Consider the following 16,973-nt stretch of genomic DNA (forward strand, 5'->3'; position numbering starts at 1 on the left):
CAGACCACTACCTCCTTCTCCTCAGTCCAGGATGACATATACACCTCATTTTGCTTGACTGTCTTTTGGAATCTCTCATATTTATGTGGATGTTCCACATGCATGTAATTAAATTTGACTTTTCTTCTGTTAATTTATCTCATCTCAATTTAATTCTTTGATCAGCCAGAATAATCTTGAAGAGTAGCATAAAAATCTTCCTCCCCAACAGAAGTAACAAAAGAAAAAAATAGATAAGTTTGGCTTCAAGTTGTACACAGAACTAGAACTCTTAGCACTCAGTCAAAAAGACTAACAACTACATTTAAAATTGAGCAAAGGTAATGGTTGCATAACACTGTAAATGTACTTAATGCCCCTGAATTGTACACTTCTCAAAATGATTAAAATGATAAATTTTATGTTGCATATTTTATACTGCAAAAAAAAAAAAAAATTACCAAGGGAGTGTAAGGGGAACCAAAGGATACGAACAGACATTTCTGAAAGCAAGATATACAAATGGCCAATAAGAGGGGTGCCTGGGTGGCTCAGTCAGCTGAGTGTCTAACTTCAGCTCAGGTCATGATCTCATGGTTCATGAGTTCGAGTCCCACATTAGGCTTCCTGCTATCAGCCTGTCAGTGCAGAGCAGCCTGCTTGGGATCCTCAGTCTCTCTCTCTGCCGCTCACCCACTCACTCTGTCAAAAAACCCCAAAAAACAGGGGCGCCTGGGTGGCGCAGTTGGTTAAGCGTCCGACTTCAGCCAGGTCACTATCTCGCCGTCCATGAGTTCGAGCCCCGCATCAGGCTCTGGGCTGATGGCTCGGAGCCTGGAGCCTGTTTCCAATTCTGTGTCTCTCTCTCTCTCTCTGCCCCTCCCCCGTTCATGCTCTGTCTCTCTCTGTCCCAAAAATAAATAAAAAACGTTGGGAAAAAAAAAAAAAAAAGAAACCCAAAAAACAAATGGCCAATAAGATAACATTGTTAGTCATTAGGGATACCCATTAAATCCATTTCATACACAGGGATAGCTATAATGAACAACTTTTATTTATTTACTTATTTATTTTTAGTATACATACATATTTAAAAAAAAATTTTTTTTAACGTTTATTTACTTCTGAGAGAGAGACAGAGACAGAGCATGAGCAGGGAAGGGGCAGACACAGACAGAGACACAGAATTTGAAGCAGGCTCCAGGCTCTGAACCGTCAGCACAAAGCCTGATGCAGAACTTGAACTCAGGAGCCATGAGATCATGGCCTGAGCTGAAGTCAGATGCTTAATTGAGCCACCCAGGCATCACAGCTGTAACAACTTTTTATTAAAAAAGTTTTTGTAGGGGCGCCTGGGTGGCGCAGTTGGTTAAGCGTCCGACTTCAGCCAGGTCACGATCTCGCCGTCCATGAGTTCGAGCCCCGCATCAGGCTCTGGGCTGATGGCTCGGAGCCTGGAGCCTGTTTCCAATTCTGTGTCTCTTTCTCTCTCTCTGCCCCTCCCCCGTTCATGCTCTGTCTCTCTCTGTCCCAAAAATAAATAAATGTCGAAAAAAAAAATTAAAAAAAAAAAAGTTTTTGTAATGTTTATTTATTTTTGACAGAGAGAGAGAGACAGAGCATGAGCAGGGGAGGGGCAGAGAGAGAGGGAGACACAGAATCCAAAGCAGGCTCCAGGCTGTCAGCACAGAGCCCAATGGGGGGCTCAAACTCACAGATGGCAAGATCATGACCTGAGCCAAAGTCGGACGCTGAACCGAGTGAGCCACCCAGGCGCCCCTGTAACAACTTTTTAAAAAGAAAGTAAGGGTTGAGGAGGTTGTAGTAATGTAAATTAGTGTAGACACTGTGAAAACGGTTTGGCAATTTCTCAAAATTTAAGTATGGAATTGCCATGTGATGTAGAATTCTCCTAAACATATACCTAAATAAATTGAAAACAAGAGTTCAAACAAAAACTTGAGTATTCACAGCAGAATTATTATAATAGCTAAAAGTGAATGAAGACAACCTAAATGACCAACTGACAAACAAAATGTGGCAATATCTGAAAGAAGGAAGAAGGGAAGAAAAAAAACAACAAAATATGGCAATGTCCATTTAAAAGAATAGTTTTAGCCATGAAATGTAATGACGTACTGATACTTGCTACATGGAACTGATACTTGCTACATGGAACCTTGGAAATCGCTGTGGAGAACAAAGGCAAAAGAAATATAAAAAAAATTAAACTTTGTAACTTACAGCCCATTACAGAGCGACCTTCCTTAAGGAGCTTAGCTGCCTAAATGTTAATACTTTGCTAGAGGCAAAAGGCAACCTCAGTTTAACTTTAGCCAACCTCCAGGATCCTGTAAAAATCCCCTTGGAAACTTCCTTTATCTCTATCCCCCAAGATATAGGTGAACAATCATCCTCCAAGCATATGGCCCACTGATACACATCTGAAGGGTCTCATGACTATTTCACTAGCTAGTAGTAAATAACCTTATCCTAACAACATCTAGCCCCTCAAAGTCCTGGAAACCTTGCTTCCAAATTCCTTAGAGACTTCTATCCTTAACAACCTCCCAACTTAAAAGCATATGTAAACAGCCACTCCTCACAACCCCAATACAGCCCTTTCTGCCCACGGGTCTTGTCCCGTGCTTTAATAAAACCACCCTTTTGGCATCAAAGATGTCTCAAGAATTTTCTTGACCTTTTGCTCCCAAACCCCAACATTTCACATTAGAAACAACAATAAAGTTGAAGAAGTCAATAAGAAAAGGACATGTATTTTATACTCCTATTAAGGATCTAGGACAGGCAAATCCACAGAGACAAAGCAGATCAGCGGTTGTGAAAGGATGGTGGGAGCAAGGATTAAGGAGTGATTCCTTAATGGGTATGAGTTTAAGGGCTGACTTGATGGTTACAGAACCTTATGACTATATAAAGGCCACTAGAAAAATAAATAAAAAATAAAGGCCACCGAATTGTGCAAAATATTTAAAAGAGTGAGTTATGTGGTAAGTGAATTTTATCTCAATTAAAAAAAAAATAAGGAAGCTGACACAGGACATAGTCATTCTTCCAAGTACTTGAATGAGAAAAAAAAAAAAAAACAAAAAAGGCGAAGAGCACAAAATGGCGGCAAGCCGATCGGATCACGTGACCGCCGATTCTTTCCTGCCCAGCCTAACAAAATTCTTTTCTTCAGAGCTGGCGCTGAGACTCCGCTGCCTCATTGTTATGGGAATCCCAGGTAACTCTTCTCAGGCGCGCTCTCGCTCTAGCTGCGTAGCGAAAGCGGTGAGCGTACTGAAGGCGAGCTGGGGAGCGCGCACGCAGAACGCAAACCCGTCAGCGCCGTCCTCGGAGAGATGAGGAGGAGGGGAGAGGCGTGGAGGAAGAGGGGGAAGTTGGCGCATGCGCCCAAGGCTGACGGGTTTGAAATGGCCTCGGTGTTAGCCGGGACCCGATTCAGGTGAAGGTTTGGTCCTCGCGGTTGGAGCAGCGGGCGGCGGAACCGGGGCTCCTGTCGTCCTTTCGGATTCGCAGAAGGGCTGGGATCGACCGTTTGGGGATCACGGCGTCCGTAGGCCAGCGACGGTGGGGTTCTCGTGGGACTGGGGCGGGAGGGACACGGTCCCTTTTGTGCGGGTCGAAGCAGGCCCCGCGCGGCAGGCCCCTCCCCCACCGCTTCGTTTCCCCCCGCCTTCTCTCCCCCGGGGGTCTTCAGGTGCCCCCGGCGCCCCTCCGCCTCGGTCTGGCGGGTCGAGAGGGACTGCCGAGCGCCGTCCCTCGCTGCGAAGCCGTTGAGCTTTAGCCTCCCGGTCTCCGGCCCAGGGCGTCGGGCGGCTGGCGGCGGCGCGGGTTTTGGGGGATAGAGGCTCTCTGCCCGGCACGGTGGTTAAGGGGACCAGGACTTTCAATACCCAGTGTTGGCGCTTCGCCCAGTCTCGTGAGACGTAGGATTCTGCCTTCTCTGGTCAGCGTCCCGCAAGGAGCTGGGGCTGGAGGAAGATGGATGGCAGTGCTCTGGCCCCTCCGAGTCGCGGGGGGAAGGAGGGGGTGCGCGGGCTGAGATCTTCGCCTTTTCTGGCCTGATTTTGGGGGGGAGGGGTCTTGGCGATGGTTCTTTGGGGGGAGGGATCCGTTATTTCAACTGTCTTTCCCCCTCGAGGGAGGGGAAGGAAAAGGAGCCCCTCGGCCCTTTCCATCCCGAGAAAGTAAGGAGATGTTCGTTATTTAGATGATAGTCTTAAATACCTTTATTCAGTGTCTCGTCCCAATTTCCGTTATTGGTTTTACCACTTTCAATCTCCAACTCATTGCCAAAAGAAACACGCAGGCTTTATTTTGTTTGAACCCGCAGCTGTGTAGTTCTTTTTGTTAAGACTTGGGTTGATAATAGCACATGGTCTTCGTTGAAATGTGAGTTTGTAGTCACAGAAAGAAATGCCTTTCTTACTAGTCTACCCCTAATGTCCTATGTTGAATTTGGGTATTTTTGGTGAGATACTTGATGTAAAATGTTTTTGCTGCATATCGGACGTTGGTATACACCTTGCTATTTATACTATGATCTACGAAGGTGTCCTTGACAAACATTTCTTTAAAATACTTTCATGATGTTTATACTTTCAAGTTTGAAATGTGGGTTCTTTCTTAATAGATCGCTGCTATAGAAGACAAACAAGCGAAGGCTTTTTCCTCCTTTCATCATGGCTCAGTTTGGAGGACAGAAGAATCCGCCATGGGCTACTCAGTTTACAGCCACTGCGGTATCTCAGCCAGGTCAGGCTACTGAACACAAGTACTGTAAACTTGGGGGTTGGGGGAGGACATGTTATAACTATGTGAATTAGGCTATATGTAATACTGTAAAATGTTTCCAAATGATGTATCTTTTATTTGTGAAGCTTTTAAAATTCATGGATCAACTAGCAAAACATGTTTTACACTGCAGTTTGGACAGTTTTATATAGTTTTTCAAACATTAAATTATTTTTTTTTTTAATTTTTTTTCAACGTTTTTTATTATTTATTTTTGGGACAGAGAGAGACAGAGCATGAACGGGGGAGGGGCAGAAAGAGAGGGAGACACAGAATCGGAAACAGGCTCCAGGCTCTGAGCCATCAGCCCAGAGCCTGACGCGGGGCTCGAACTCACTGACGGCGAGATCGTGACCTGGCTGAAGTCGGACGCCTAACCGACTGCGCCACCCAGGCGCCCCTAAACATTAAATTATTAACTTCGGTTTAATTAGGTTAGCTACTTGATTGATTAGAGGTTATCTTATTTGGCATGTTAAGGTGTCAATATTCACAAGTTATATTTAAAAATAAATGGAATAAAATTTTATATTTTATGAGAAATTATATACGACTGCTTATCAGTTGTTTGAATTTAAAGTACAAAACCCAACTCTGAAGAATTTACCAAGCAAAGGAGAAAGATAAATAGATATAAAAGGAGCCAATGAATGTTTACATTTTCTAAATGTGGTCAACAAAAAAAATGTCACTGTAAATGTTTCATTGAGCTAATTTGCTTGTAGGAATATTTATTTTTTTTTGACACCATTTCGTGACTTCTTGTTTGAATCTTAAATAAATTCCCAAGGATACTATGGAATGAATTTTAGTTTCTTTGAGTACTCAGAAAAGTTGCAGCTTATTCTGTTAATTTGAGTATATTTTTATTTATGACCTCTCTAATAATGGTTCTTTGCCATGTTTTATGTACTTGAAATATTTTAGTAATTTGAGGTCACTTATAGAGACACTATAATCTTCTGACTTGGGTGTTCTAAAATTCAATGGACATGATTATCTTGTTAGGTGGCCTTTTTCCTTAAAGAAATAGATACTTTAGAGTTTTTATTTTAGTTACTCTTTGTTTAGGAGGTTAAATGATCAGTTCTACGGGTAACTGAAGATATTATGTATGAAATAGTAGTTATAGATTGTATTTAATTCAGATCCAGGTATTTTGTTAAATAATGGGGACTTTGGTGTTCGTTTTGATGAAACAGGAATTCTTAGCAATTACTGTGTGTCCGGAAACAAGTACTAGGTACTTGTATGCTGGTAACCTAAACATGTTTTACCCAGCTTTTTCTGCATATGATTTGTTTTAAATTTGTATCTGTATTGTTCCAACAAAATAGCTGTTATGGTAAAAGTTACTTTCTATAGCTCTTAACATTTGTATTGTAATTACTTAAATATAGATTATACTCTTTTTGTTTTTGTTTTCAGGCTGAGCCAAGGAGACAGCAAAGGCTTATAAAAAATGTCAAACAAAAAGTCAATCGTAAATTTAGGTCTCCTTTTCGATATTTAGCAATAGAGTCCAAACAAAAAGGGATTTGTGTAAATGGAGCTTGTATTTGTGCTGTAGGAAATTATGGGTTATCTTAGACCTGTTGTTAATCAGAGATTTTCAAAATCAAATTTTATTGACATATCATGATTTCAGTAAGTAGGCAAGTGTTTTGTTAGCATGTATCTACTCTTAGCCTTCGTGTAAAAATCCTGGAGTAGGCTCTAAATGGAACGCTTTAGCGATACTGTTTTTATTGAAATGTATAATTTCCAGGTGCGGTATATCAGGCTGCTTCCTTATAGCTTGCTGTTTTCTTGCCTTCATCTTAAAAGTCTTATTTGCGATTAATCAGTATCTCATCTTATTGGATCTGATTTTTAGAACCATTCAAATTTTTGTAAAAGTTACATTTTCAATCCTCAGGCAATTGGAATGGCTTACTTACATCTCATCTCAATGGAGAACATTTATTTTTTTTTTTAAGATGAATTTTTTGGGATGCCTGGATGACTCAAGTTGGTTAAGCTTCTGACTCTTGATCTCAGCCCCACGTTGGGCCTGCACTGGGCATGAAGCCTACTTAAAAAAAAGATTTTATTTTTAAGTAATCTCCACACTTAACATGGGGTTTGAACTCTCACAACCCTGAGATCAAGAATCAGATGCTCCAGGGGTGCCTGGGTGGCTCAGTTGGTTGAGCGTCTGACCGGCTCAGGTCATGATCTCACGGCTTGTGGGTTCGAGCCCCGTGTTGGGCTTTGTGCTGACAGCTCAGAGCCTGGAGCCTGTTTCAGATTCTGTGTCTCCCCCTCTCTCTGCCCCTCCATTGCTTGCGCTCTGTCTCTGTTTCAAAAGTAAATAAACATTAAAAAAAAAAATGAATTAGATGCTCCGCTAATGAGCCAGCCCGGTGCCCCTCAATGGAGAACATTCTAACCTAATTACAGTGCTTTAAGTTTTCTCCTGGCAGCTTCAAATACAATTTGAGAAAAAAATTTCAACAAAGGACATATAAGGACTTAAGGCAATAGTGTAGGTGTCACTTTTTACTCTATTGAAAAAACAAAATACACATAGTAGTATCAGAGGCCACTGTCATAAATTAGATGATCATGGAACAGAAAAAGGTTAACTGAATAATTCAACTTGAATTAAATATTTTATTTTTGTGCTTATATTTCTGACCCATTTTCTGTCTTTTTTTCACATTTATTTATTTTTGAGAGACAGAGCACAAATGGTGGAGGGGCAGAGAGAGAGGGAGACACAGAATCCGAAGCAGGCTCCAGGCTCTGAGGTGTCAGCACAGAGCCTGATGTGGGGCTCGAACCCACAAACTGCTAGATCATGACCTGAGCTGAAGTCGGGCACTTAACTGACTGAGCCACCCAGGTGCCCCCTGACTCATTTTCTTTTGAGAGCAATATGAAAATTAGTACACTTGGGGCACCTGGGTGCCTCCGTTGGTTGATCTTTCAGCTCTTTATTTCAGCTCAGGTCATGATCTCCCTGTTCCTGGGTTCCAGCCCTGTTTGGGATTGTCTCCCTCTCTCTGCCTCCCCTGCATTTGGCATGCATCCTCTCCCCCTCTCTCTCCAAATAAATAGCTTTAAAAAATTGCTACTCTTCTGTTATATAACTTAACATATAACTTCAGTTAAAGACTATGCTATTCCATTTTCTAGGATATTTTTAGCATTTTTACTAACTTTGAAAATTCTCAGCTAACAGTGATAGGAAAATTTCATTGCATTCATGCAGATGACTTAAGTAAAACTTAAGTAAAAGCATGCATAATTGTGTTGTATTGTTGAAATCTGTTGTAAAAGTGAAGATGAGTATTTGAATTGTTTTTGATCAGTTTCTTTTTAAATTTTTTTTTACATTTATTTATTTTTGAGAGACAGAGCACAAGCAGGGGAGGGGCAGAGAGGGAAGGAGACACAGAATCCAAAAGCGAGCTCCAGGCTTTGAGCTGTCAGCACACAGCCTGACTAGGGGCTCGAACTCAGAAACCGTGAGATCATGCTCTGAGCTGAAGTCGGACGCTTAACCAACTGAGCCACCCAGGCACTCCTGATTAGTTTTAATACTGAGCATATTCAGGGGCGCCTGGGTGGCTCGGTCGGGTAAATATCCGACTTCAACTCAGGTCATGATCTTGCGGTCTGTGAGTTCAAGCCCCACATTGGGCTCTGTGCTGACAGCTCAGAGCCTGGAGCCTGCTTCAGATTCTGTGTCTCCCTCTCTCTCTGCTCCTCCCCCCACTCATGCTCTGTCTCTCTCTCTCTGTCAAAAATAAATAAACATTAAAAAAAAAACCTTGCATATTCACTTAAAATGTTACTAATTCCTAGGTGTCATCATCTGTCATCTTTGATTTTCTTTTTCTTTACCCCCCATATTCAATCAAATACCAAATCATGACTTTTTTCCCCTTTGAAAATGCCTCAGGTATACTCTTATTTTACATTTAGGCCCTGGGCACTTCACGTTTGAATAACTGCCACCAAGCAGCTTTCTCTTGCTTACAGTTCATATACCAGAGTCTCTCACCTAACTTTCAGGACTTTCCATACTTTTCTCAAACCCAATCCAGGATGCTTACCATAGATCTTTAAGTCAAAAGGTTCTTTTTAAAAATATTTTTTAACGTTTATTTATTATTGAGAGAGAAATACAGAGCATGAGCATGGGAGGGGCAGAGAGAGGGGGAAACACAGAATCCGAAGCAGGCTTCAGGCTCTGAGCTGTCAGCACAGAGCCCGGCATGGGTCTCCGGCATGGGTCTCGAACCCACAAACCACAAGATCGTGACCTGGGCCAAAGTTGGATGCTTAACTGACTGAGCCACCCAGGCGCCTCCAGTGAAAAAGTTCTTTTTCCCATCTGTCACTTGGTGGCATTGTTCTTTATTATTCTTTATTTAGTTCTAATTCTTTTTATTTGCTTTCTTCTTTTATTTACTGGATAGGCTACTTGTTATTTCTCTCTCTGCTCCAATGTGTTTGTCAGATGTCATGTTCCTAAAGCATAATTTCTGTCTAAATCACAGAATTTTTCAAACCTGGATAAAACCTGAGCTAGATTCTGTCTCAACTCCTTTCTCTAACAGATAAGGAATTTGAGGCCCAGAAAGATGAAGAAATTTGTTTAGGTCTTACAGAACGTCACAAGAGAGTCCATGTTAGCACATCAGAATTGTGGTTCATTATATCTTCCATTTTTGTCTTACTTATCTGCAAAAGTATCTTCAAGTACTTTTAGAATTTATTTCAAACTTCTTGGGATGGTATTCAAGATGTTCTGTCTTTCCAGTCCAAATCTCATTTCTTCCACACTGAAATAATTGTGTGTGTGCACACGCGCGCGTGGGTGTGTGTGTCTGTTTGAAGAGTATTTAAGAGAGGAGCATGAGCGCACAAATGGGGGAGGGGCAGAGAGAGAGAGAGAGAGGGAGCCCAAGCAGGCTCCACACTGTCAACCTGGAGCCCCAGTACAGGGCTTGAACTCACAAACCTTGAGATCATGACCTGAAGTGAAACCAAGAGTTGGATGCTGAACTGAGGGAGCCATCCTGGCCCCCTGAAATAATTGTTCTTAATATTTTCCTTTTTTTTTTTCCATTTTCTAACTGAAGTGCTATGGTATGTATTCAGTGACATTCTTAATTTGGTTCCAGAACTTTTATGTTTCAAAGTTTTAACAGTTTTCTGTGTATAAAGAGACATTGATAGAGATTGCTGGCCAGCCACTGATTGAATGTTTATGAGAGATTTATTTATTTTTATTTATTTATTTTTACTTTTTAAGTACTCTCTATACCCAATGTGGGGCTTGAACTCACCACCTCAGGATTGAGAGTTGCATGCTCCACTACTGAGCCAGTCATGTGCCCCACTGATTGAATCTTTAGCCCTTATTATTGACTAGGGGTAGTTTTTAGATTTGACTGAAAATACTTACATTTGTATGTGTTTATAATCATAATTTTGAAGTATTGGGAATGATTTAGCGTATTCTAACCAGTTTGTCACCTATTTCTTACACCTCTTTGTAAAATGACTACATTTTGTCCATAGAGGAACATGAACTGGTTTAGGAGTTAAAAATATAGTGATAATGTGCTTTTACACAGGTGGCTGAAACTAATATCAATACAGTTTTAAATACGATCCCATTTTTTCTACCTCTTTATTCTTGCCCAATAGTCATCTTTTAAAACCCTAATCTCTTGAATCAGCAGCTCAAATTATTAAATTCCAACATTCAAGGTCCTTTTCAAATGAGTAATAGTTGATATAGTATGTATACTTCACTTATCTTAGTCATCCCTAAACAGACTTGGATGTTTATAACTCATTTGGTAGGAAAGAATTGCTACTGGTGTTGGCTTAACCCTGCTTTAAAAAATTTATTTATTTATTGTTTTTGAGAGAGAGTGCAAGCAGGGGAGGGTTCAGTGAGAGAGGGGAAACACAGAATCTGAAGCAGGCTCCAGGCTCTGGGATGTCAGTATAGAGCCCGATGTGGGGCTCGAACCCTCAAACCATGAGATCATGACCTGAGCTAAAGTCAAACACTTAACTGACTGAGCCACCCAGGCACCCCTGGCTTAACCCTCTTTAAGCACTACTAGTACTGTGTAATAGCAGGTAGTCTCTAAAATCTTATCCTGAGAGTAAAGAAAAATGCACATAAAGTCTATTAAGGCTCAACTCCTCCCCCCCCCCCCCACTCTGAATATGCCATACCTGTGCTCTTACTCAGTGAGAGCTGCATTAACATATCAGATTATAAACCAGTGAGTGCCCCATCTCTGTCCTAACTTGAGCATGCCACTTCTGTTTATGCAGTTGTGACTTCTCTTCCACTATGTGTTTTATGATCTGGGAAATAATTTTAGTCTATTATAGCTGAAAATGTATTGGAAGTAACAGTGAAAAAAAGTTTTTGTTGTTTGAGAGAGAGAGCTTGAGGTGGCAGGGGCAGGTGGTGCTTGATCTCACGAACCATGAGATCATGACCTGAGCTAAGATCAAGAGTCAGATGCTTAACCAGCTGAGCCACCCAGGCGCCCCTGGAAGTAATCTTGAAAGCTTGAATATTAACTTTGGATCGTACAAGACTCCTTGAAAGAAACAGGGCTGAAAATCAGGTAAATATCAGAGGCAATTAAGGATAGAAGAAATCATAGGACATTATGAATAGTGTCTTCAACTGCCTGAAAGGGAAATCATTGTTGATGATTTCCCTTTGAATTATTATTTATTTGAATAATAAATTACTCAATTATTATTACTTGAATAATAGCTGGAGGAGATTATAGCCAGGATCACAACTTATCAATTCCTTGGCACGTCAAAAGAATGGAAAAGCAGTTGTCTTCAAGGGTATTAATCTTTATAGAGATTATAAGAAAACCGTATAACAGATAATTAGTTAAGGTTTTGCCTTTTTCTTAAGGAATAGCACTGATCACTGAGAAGAACTTTCTTTTATGATGGATATTTATCTTCATTGCCTGATTTGGTAGCCACTGGCCACATGGGGCTGTTGAGTACTTTAAATGTGGTTACTATGAGGAGCACCTGGGTTGCTCAGTCGGTTAAGTATCAGGCTCTTGATTTCGACTCGGGTCATGATCTCACAGTTTGTGAGCCCCGCATCAGGCTCTGTGCTGACAGTGGGGAGCCTGCTTGGGATTCTCTCCCTCCCTCCCTCCCTCCCTCCCTCCCTCCCTCCCTCCCTCTCTCTCTCCCTCTCTCTCTCCCTCTCTCCCTCTCTCCCTCTCTCCCTCTCTCCCTCTCTCCCTCTCTCCCTCTCTCCCTCTCTCCCTCTCTCTCTCCCTCTCTCTCTCCCTCTCTCTCTCCCTCTCTTCCTCTCTCTCTCCCTCTCTCCCTCTCTCTCTCCCTCTCTCTCTCCCTCTCTCTCTCCCTCTCTCTCTCCCTCTCTCTCTCTCCCTCTCTCCCTCTCCCTCTCTCCCTCTCTCCCTCTCTCCCTCTCTCCCTCTCTCCCTCTCTCCCTCTCTCCCTCTCTCCCTCTCTCCCTCTCTCTCTCTCTCTCTCTCTCTCTCTCCCCCTGCCTGCTCACACTCCCAAAAATAAACATTAAGAAAAATAATGTTATTGTGACTGAGGAACTGAATTTCTAATTCTATTTAATTTTCACTAATTGACTGATAGAGCGTGTACACAAGCTGATGAGAGGCAGAGAGAGAGAGAGAGAGAGTGAGTGAGTCCCAAGCAGGCTCTGGGCTGACAGTGCAGAGTGTGATGTGAGGCTCAATCTCATGAACCGCGAAATCATGACCTGAGCCCAAATTGAGAGTCTGTTGCTTAAACAACCGAGCCACCCAGACACACCGAATTTTCACAAATTTAAATTAAAATGGCCACGTATGGCTGGTGGCTAATGTATCAAACAATGCAGTTATGGAAGCATACAATACTTAGAATGTATTTAAAATACTATGTTGTGCCTTCTTATTTTTTTTAACGTTACCCACAAATTCATTTATTTTATAAAGGGAAATTTATGCATTTGACTTCTTTAATTTCTTATTCTCCCCTCCCCTTAATTTCTTATTCTTAATGCCCTAACCTATTATTCTTAAAAGGTAGTGAATATTTCTAATCAGTGGGTACATCATGGGCTTAGAGTAGAACCTTGAAAGCCACAGGAATGCATTGATCAATGAGGTATCCAATTTTAAAATAGTTATCTGCAAATAGGAGCATCAGAGGTTTTATAGTTGTGTGAAATCTGATCTTAAAAGGGTATCGAAAGATGACATTTAAAAGATTTGTTCACTTGATTTAAAACTGGGTGTGTAAGTACTTTATAAATCCACAAGTTATGAAGAAAATCCCCCATATATTCATGCTGTTTTTCTCTCTAAATAGATTGCTTTTTGAACATAGTTGGTAGGTGGAAATTTCAAAGGATGAATCATTGCTTGACCAATGCTTTAAATTTTGCATAAGGTGAAAAAAGGAAGTATCTGATATCAGCCTGAGGTTTTGAATTTTATTATCTCAGGATGACTCCTCTTAGTAAAGATAGAGCACAATAAAGATTTTAAAATACAACAGTGATAACTAGTAACTATTAGTATGTCATAACACAAGTGTTTTTCAGTCATATGAAACTGATTTTATGTTTTAGGAAATGATAAAATTTACAGTTCTTAAAGGTTTAAGAAAGCTTAGTCCTTAAATTTACTTATTTATGTGGTTTAGGGCTCATTTCATAGGTTTGTCAATGAAAGTACTGATAACACTGTGAAAAGCTTATCTGTTTCAGAAGGGTTACAAGACCTTCAGCAATCATATTGAATCAGATAATAGATAAATGAACAGACTGTCCCATTGTGGATGATTGGAAAAAATTCTGTCTACAAATATTCAAGGATATGGGGCTCCTGGGTACTCAGTTTGTTAAGCATCTGATTTCAGCTCAGGTCATGATCTCGCAGTTCTTGAGTTCAAGCCCTGTGCTGGGCTCCATGCTGACATCTCAGAGCCTGGAGCCTGTTTTGGGTTGTGTGTCTCCCCCTCTCTCTGCCCCTTTCCTGCTCGTGAGTGCGCTCTCTCTCCTCAAAAATAAATAAAAACATTAAAAAATTAAAAATATTCAAGGATAGTTTCTCAGATAACCACAAAAAAGGGGAGCATTAATAATGAAATATATTTTATTCAGAATAAAGTCTCGAATGATTTTAACAAGAACTGTATTGGGGCACCAGGATGGCTGAGTCAGTATAAGTGTCCAACGTTGGCTCAGGTCATGATCTCGCGGTTTGTGAGTTCAAGCTCCATTTTGGGCTGTGTGGTGGCAGCTCAGCCTGGAGCCTGCTTCAGATTCTGTTTCCCTCGCTCTCTGCCCCTCCCCCACTCATGCTCTGTCCCTCAAAAATAAACATTAGGAAAAAAAAGAGCTATATCACAGATACATAAAGGCCACAACCAGATGCACAGTAATTTCACAAAATTTGAATTAACTAGCTAGTGGTGTGATACAACCAATAGAATATAAATTTCCTTCCCATAAATTTCTCCTAGCAGTTGAACCCTTCATTACCAACAGGTATTGACCCTTGAACAACAGGGGTGTGAACTGTGTGAGTCCACTTTTATGCAGTTTTTTTTTGATAAGTACAGTATTGTAAATGTATTTTCCTTATGATTTTTTTTCTCTAGCTTTATTGTAAGAATACAGCATATAATCATATACAAAATATCCTAACCGTTCATGTTACTGGTAAGGCTTTCAGTCAGCAGTAGGCTGTTAGTAGTTTTTTATTTTTTAAAGTTTATTTTGAGAGAGAGAGAGAGAGCGCATGTGAGTGGGGGAGCGGCAGAGAGAAGGTGAGAGAATCACAAGCAGGCTTCACGCTACCAGCACAGAGCCCGACATGGGGCTCCGTGCCACAAACAATGAGATCATGATCTGAGCCAAAATTTAGAGTCAGATGCTTAACTAACTGAGCCAGGTAAGATTTCTTAAGAAGTCTTCCCCCACCCCTTAAAAAGTTTTAAAGGAAAAAATACAATACAGGACCTAAGTTTTTAGTGGTTTATAAACACCATTAACACGTGTCCTGAATTCTGGTGGGTTACATCAATCCTGAATTAATTTTTTTAAGGTTATTGATTTATTTAAGTGACCTCTGTACACCCAATGTGGGGGTTGAAATCGACCCCAAGATCAAGAGTTGTATGCTCTTCCGACTTAGCTAACCAGGCACCCCCTGAAATAATTTTTTTTTTTTTAACGTTTATTTATTTTTGAGACACAGAGAGAGTACAAACGGGGGAGGGGCAGAGAGAGAGGGAGACACAGAATTGGAAGCAGGCTCCAGGCTCCGAGCCATCAGCCCAGAGCCAGACGCGGGGCTCGAACTCACGGACCGTGAGATCGTGACCTGAGCTGAAGTCGGACGCTTAACCGACTGAGCCACCCAGGCGCCCCTGAAATAATTTTTAATAAAACTGAGCTTTATACTTTTTCTATGCCACATAGTTTTCTTTCTCCTCATTTTAGTGTATCACTTTATGCTACTTTGTTTTCTTCCAAAAATCTTTAAACAGTAATCCTACAATGCAAAATTCAGGGAGAAATTATAATTAGAAAACATAGGAGGGACAAACTTTTATGACTAAGTGTTGGTCCAATCACTAACTGCTAATATATGTGTATGGAATTTTTTTTTAACACATTTTTTAAAAAGTTTCTTTATTTTGAGAGACCAGGCGGGGGAGGGGCAGAAAGAGAGAGAGAGAATCCCAACCAGCATGGAACCTGATGTTGGGCTCCATCTAAGAAACCATGAGATCGTGGCCTGAGCTGAAATCAAGAGTTGGATGCTTAACTGACAAAGCCACCCAGGCACCACTCCACCTTTTTTAAAGTAAGCCCCCAATGTGGGGCTTGAACTCATGACCCTGAGATTAAGAGTTGCAGTTGCTCACTGTACCAACTAAGCCAGCGAGGCATCTCTGTTTTCTTTTCAACTTTCAAGACATCAGTATGTTTAACCGACTGGTTCCCTATATGTGAATGGCTTACATAGACCTAACACTGTATTGAGGTCCTAGAAAAATAATGTCATCAACAAATTAGCTAATTGGAATTTCTTTCATTTAGGAATATTTTATCCCAAACCACTAGGCTATTGGAAGTAGTTTGGGGGGAATCAAAAGTTTTATGTGGATTTTTCACTGTTTGAGGAGGTCAAGCACCTTTAACCCCCACATTATTCTGGAGTCACCTTAATTTTTTTGTAGTTTCTGATTTATCACACTGATTGGTAACAGTGAAAAAGAGATGTGTCTGTCATCCTACCTACTTATGGTAGGCTGCTGTGTATGCTGCCAGGATTCAGAACACCTAGAAAAGCTTTAAGAAAAGAAACCAGACTTTCTGAGATCCTGGCTTTGCGCCATTCTGCTGTGGCAACATCCAGGGTTCTGGAAATTGGTACTAACAGAATGAAACAGAGCAGATCTGAGGTCACACCACAGGTAGGTGAAGGAGATGAGTATGATAATTGAATCCTTGGTGCCACTTTTGTCAAATGTGTAACACGCCAATCTTAGAATTTAAAACACTAATAATTTTCACTATGGTCCTTATCTTGTGTTCAATGAGTATCTGGCTTCTGTTATCCTAGAACAGCAGTTCTTAACCTTTTTTGGGTCTGAAATTCTCTTTAAAATGGAGGAAAGCTTTGGACTTTCTTGTTTGCAATTTTGCATACAATTTTAAAAGGTTAACAGGATCAAAAAAAAATAAAATGTTAACAGGATCCACTGATTAGAACTTACGTCCTAGATTTCAGTCAGTACCTTTTTTTCTCAATGCAGTTAACTTCATTTTGAACTTGGGCTAGCATTAAGAGATTCTCCACTTTTATTTAAATTTCTTTTTTTAATGTTTATTTACTTATTTATTTTTAATGTTTATTTTTGAGAGAGTAAGAGTGTGCTCTAGTCGGGGAGGGGCAGAGAGAAAGGGGTACAGAGGATCCGAAGTAGGCTCTGAGCTGACAGCAGAGCGTTTAATGTGGGACTCAAACCCACGCACCATGAGATGATGACCTGAACCGAAGACAGACGCTCAACTCACCGAGCCACCCAGGTGCTCCAATTTACTTATTTTTGAGAGAGAAAGAGCA

At 40.9% G+C, this 16,973-nt stretch overlaps 1 protein-coding gene across 6 annotated transcripts in view; it reads left to right on the plus strand.

Moving 5' to 3' along the window:
- The first annotated feature begins 3,301 nt into the window (after positions 1-3,301).
- CCAR1 (cell division cycle and apoptosis regulator 1) overlaps positions 3,302-16,973 on the plus strand; it is a 65,341-nt gene continuing 51,669 nt past the window's right edge. For 2 of the 6 annotated variants that reach the window (XM_045040064.1, XM_019813193.3), the window contains exons 1-2: positions 3,361-3,573; positions 4,640-4,761. In XM_045040064.1, coding sequence (XP_044895999.1) covers positions 4,689-4,761 — 73 coding nt within the window. In that variant the 5' untranslated portion in view covers positions 3,361-3,573; positions 4,640-4,688. Of the gene's footprint in view, positions 3,574-3,738; positions 3,953-4,172; positions 4,194-4,639; positions 4,762-16,973 lie in introns of those variants that run through there. The other 4 variants (XM_019813190.3, XM_006937830.5, XM_019813192.3 and 1 more) reach the window with 4 other exon arrangements.

Source organism: Felis catus, chromosome D2 (assembly GCF_018350175.1).
Source record: "Felis catus isolate Fca126 chromosome D2, F.catus_Fca126_mat1.0, whole genome shotgun sequence".
NCBI classification, from domain to species: domain Eukaryota; kingdom Metazoa; phylum Chordata; class Mammalia; order Carnivora; family Felidae; genus Felis; species Felis catus.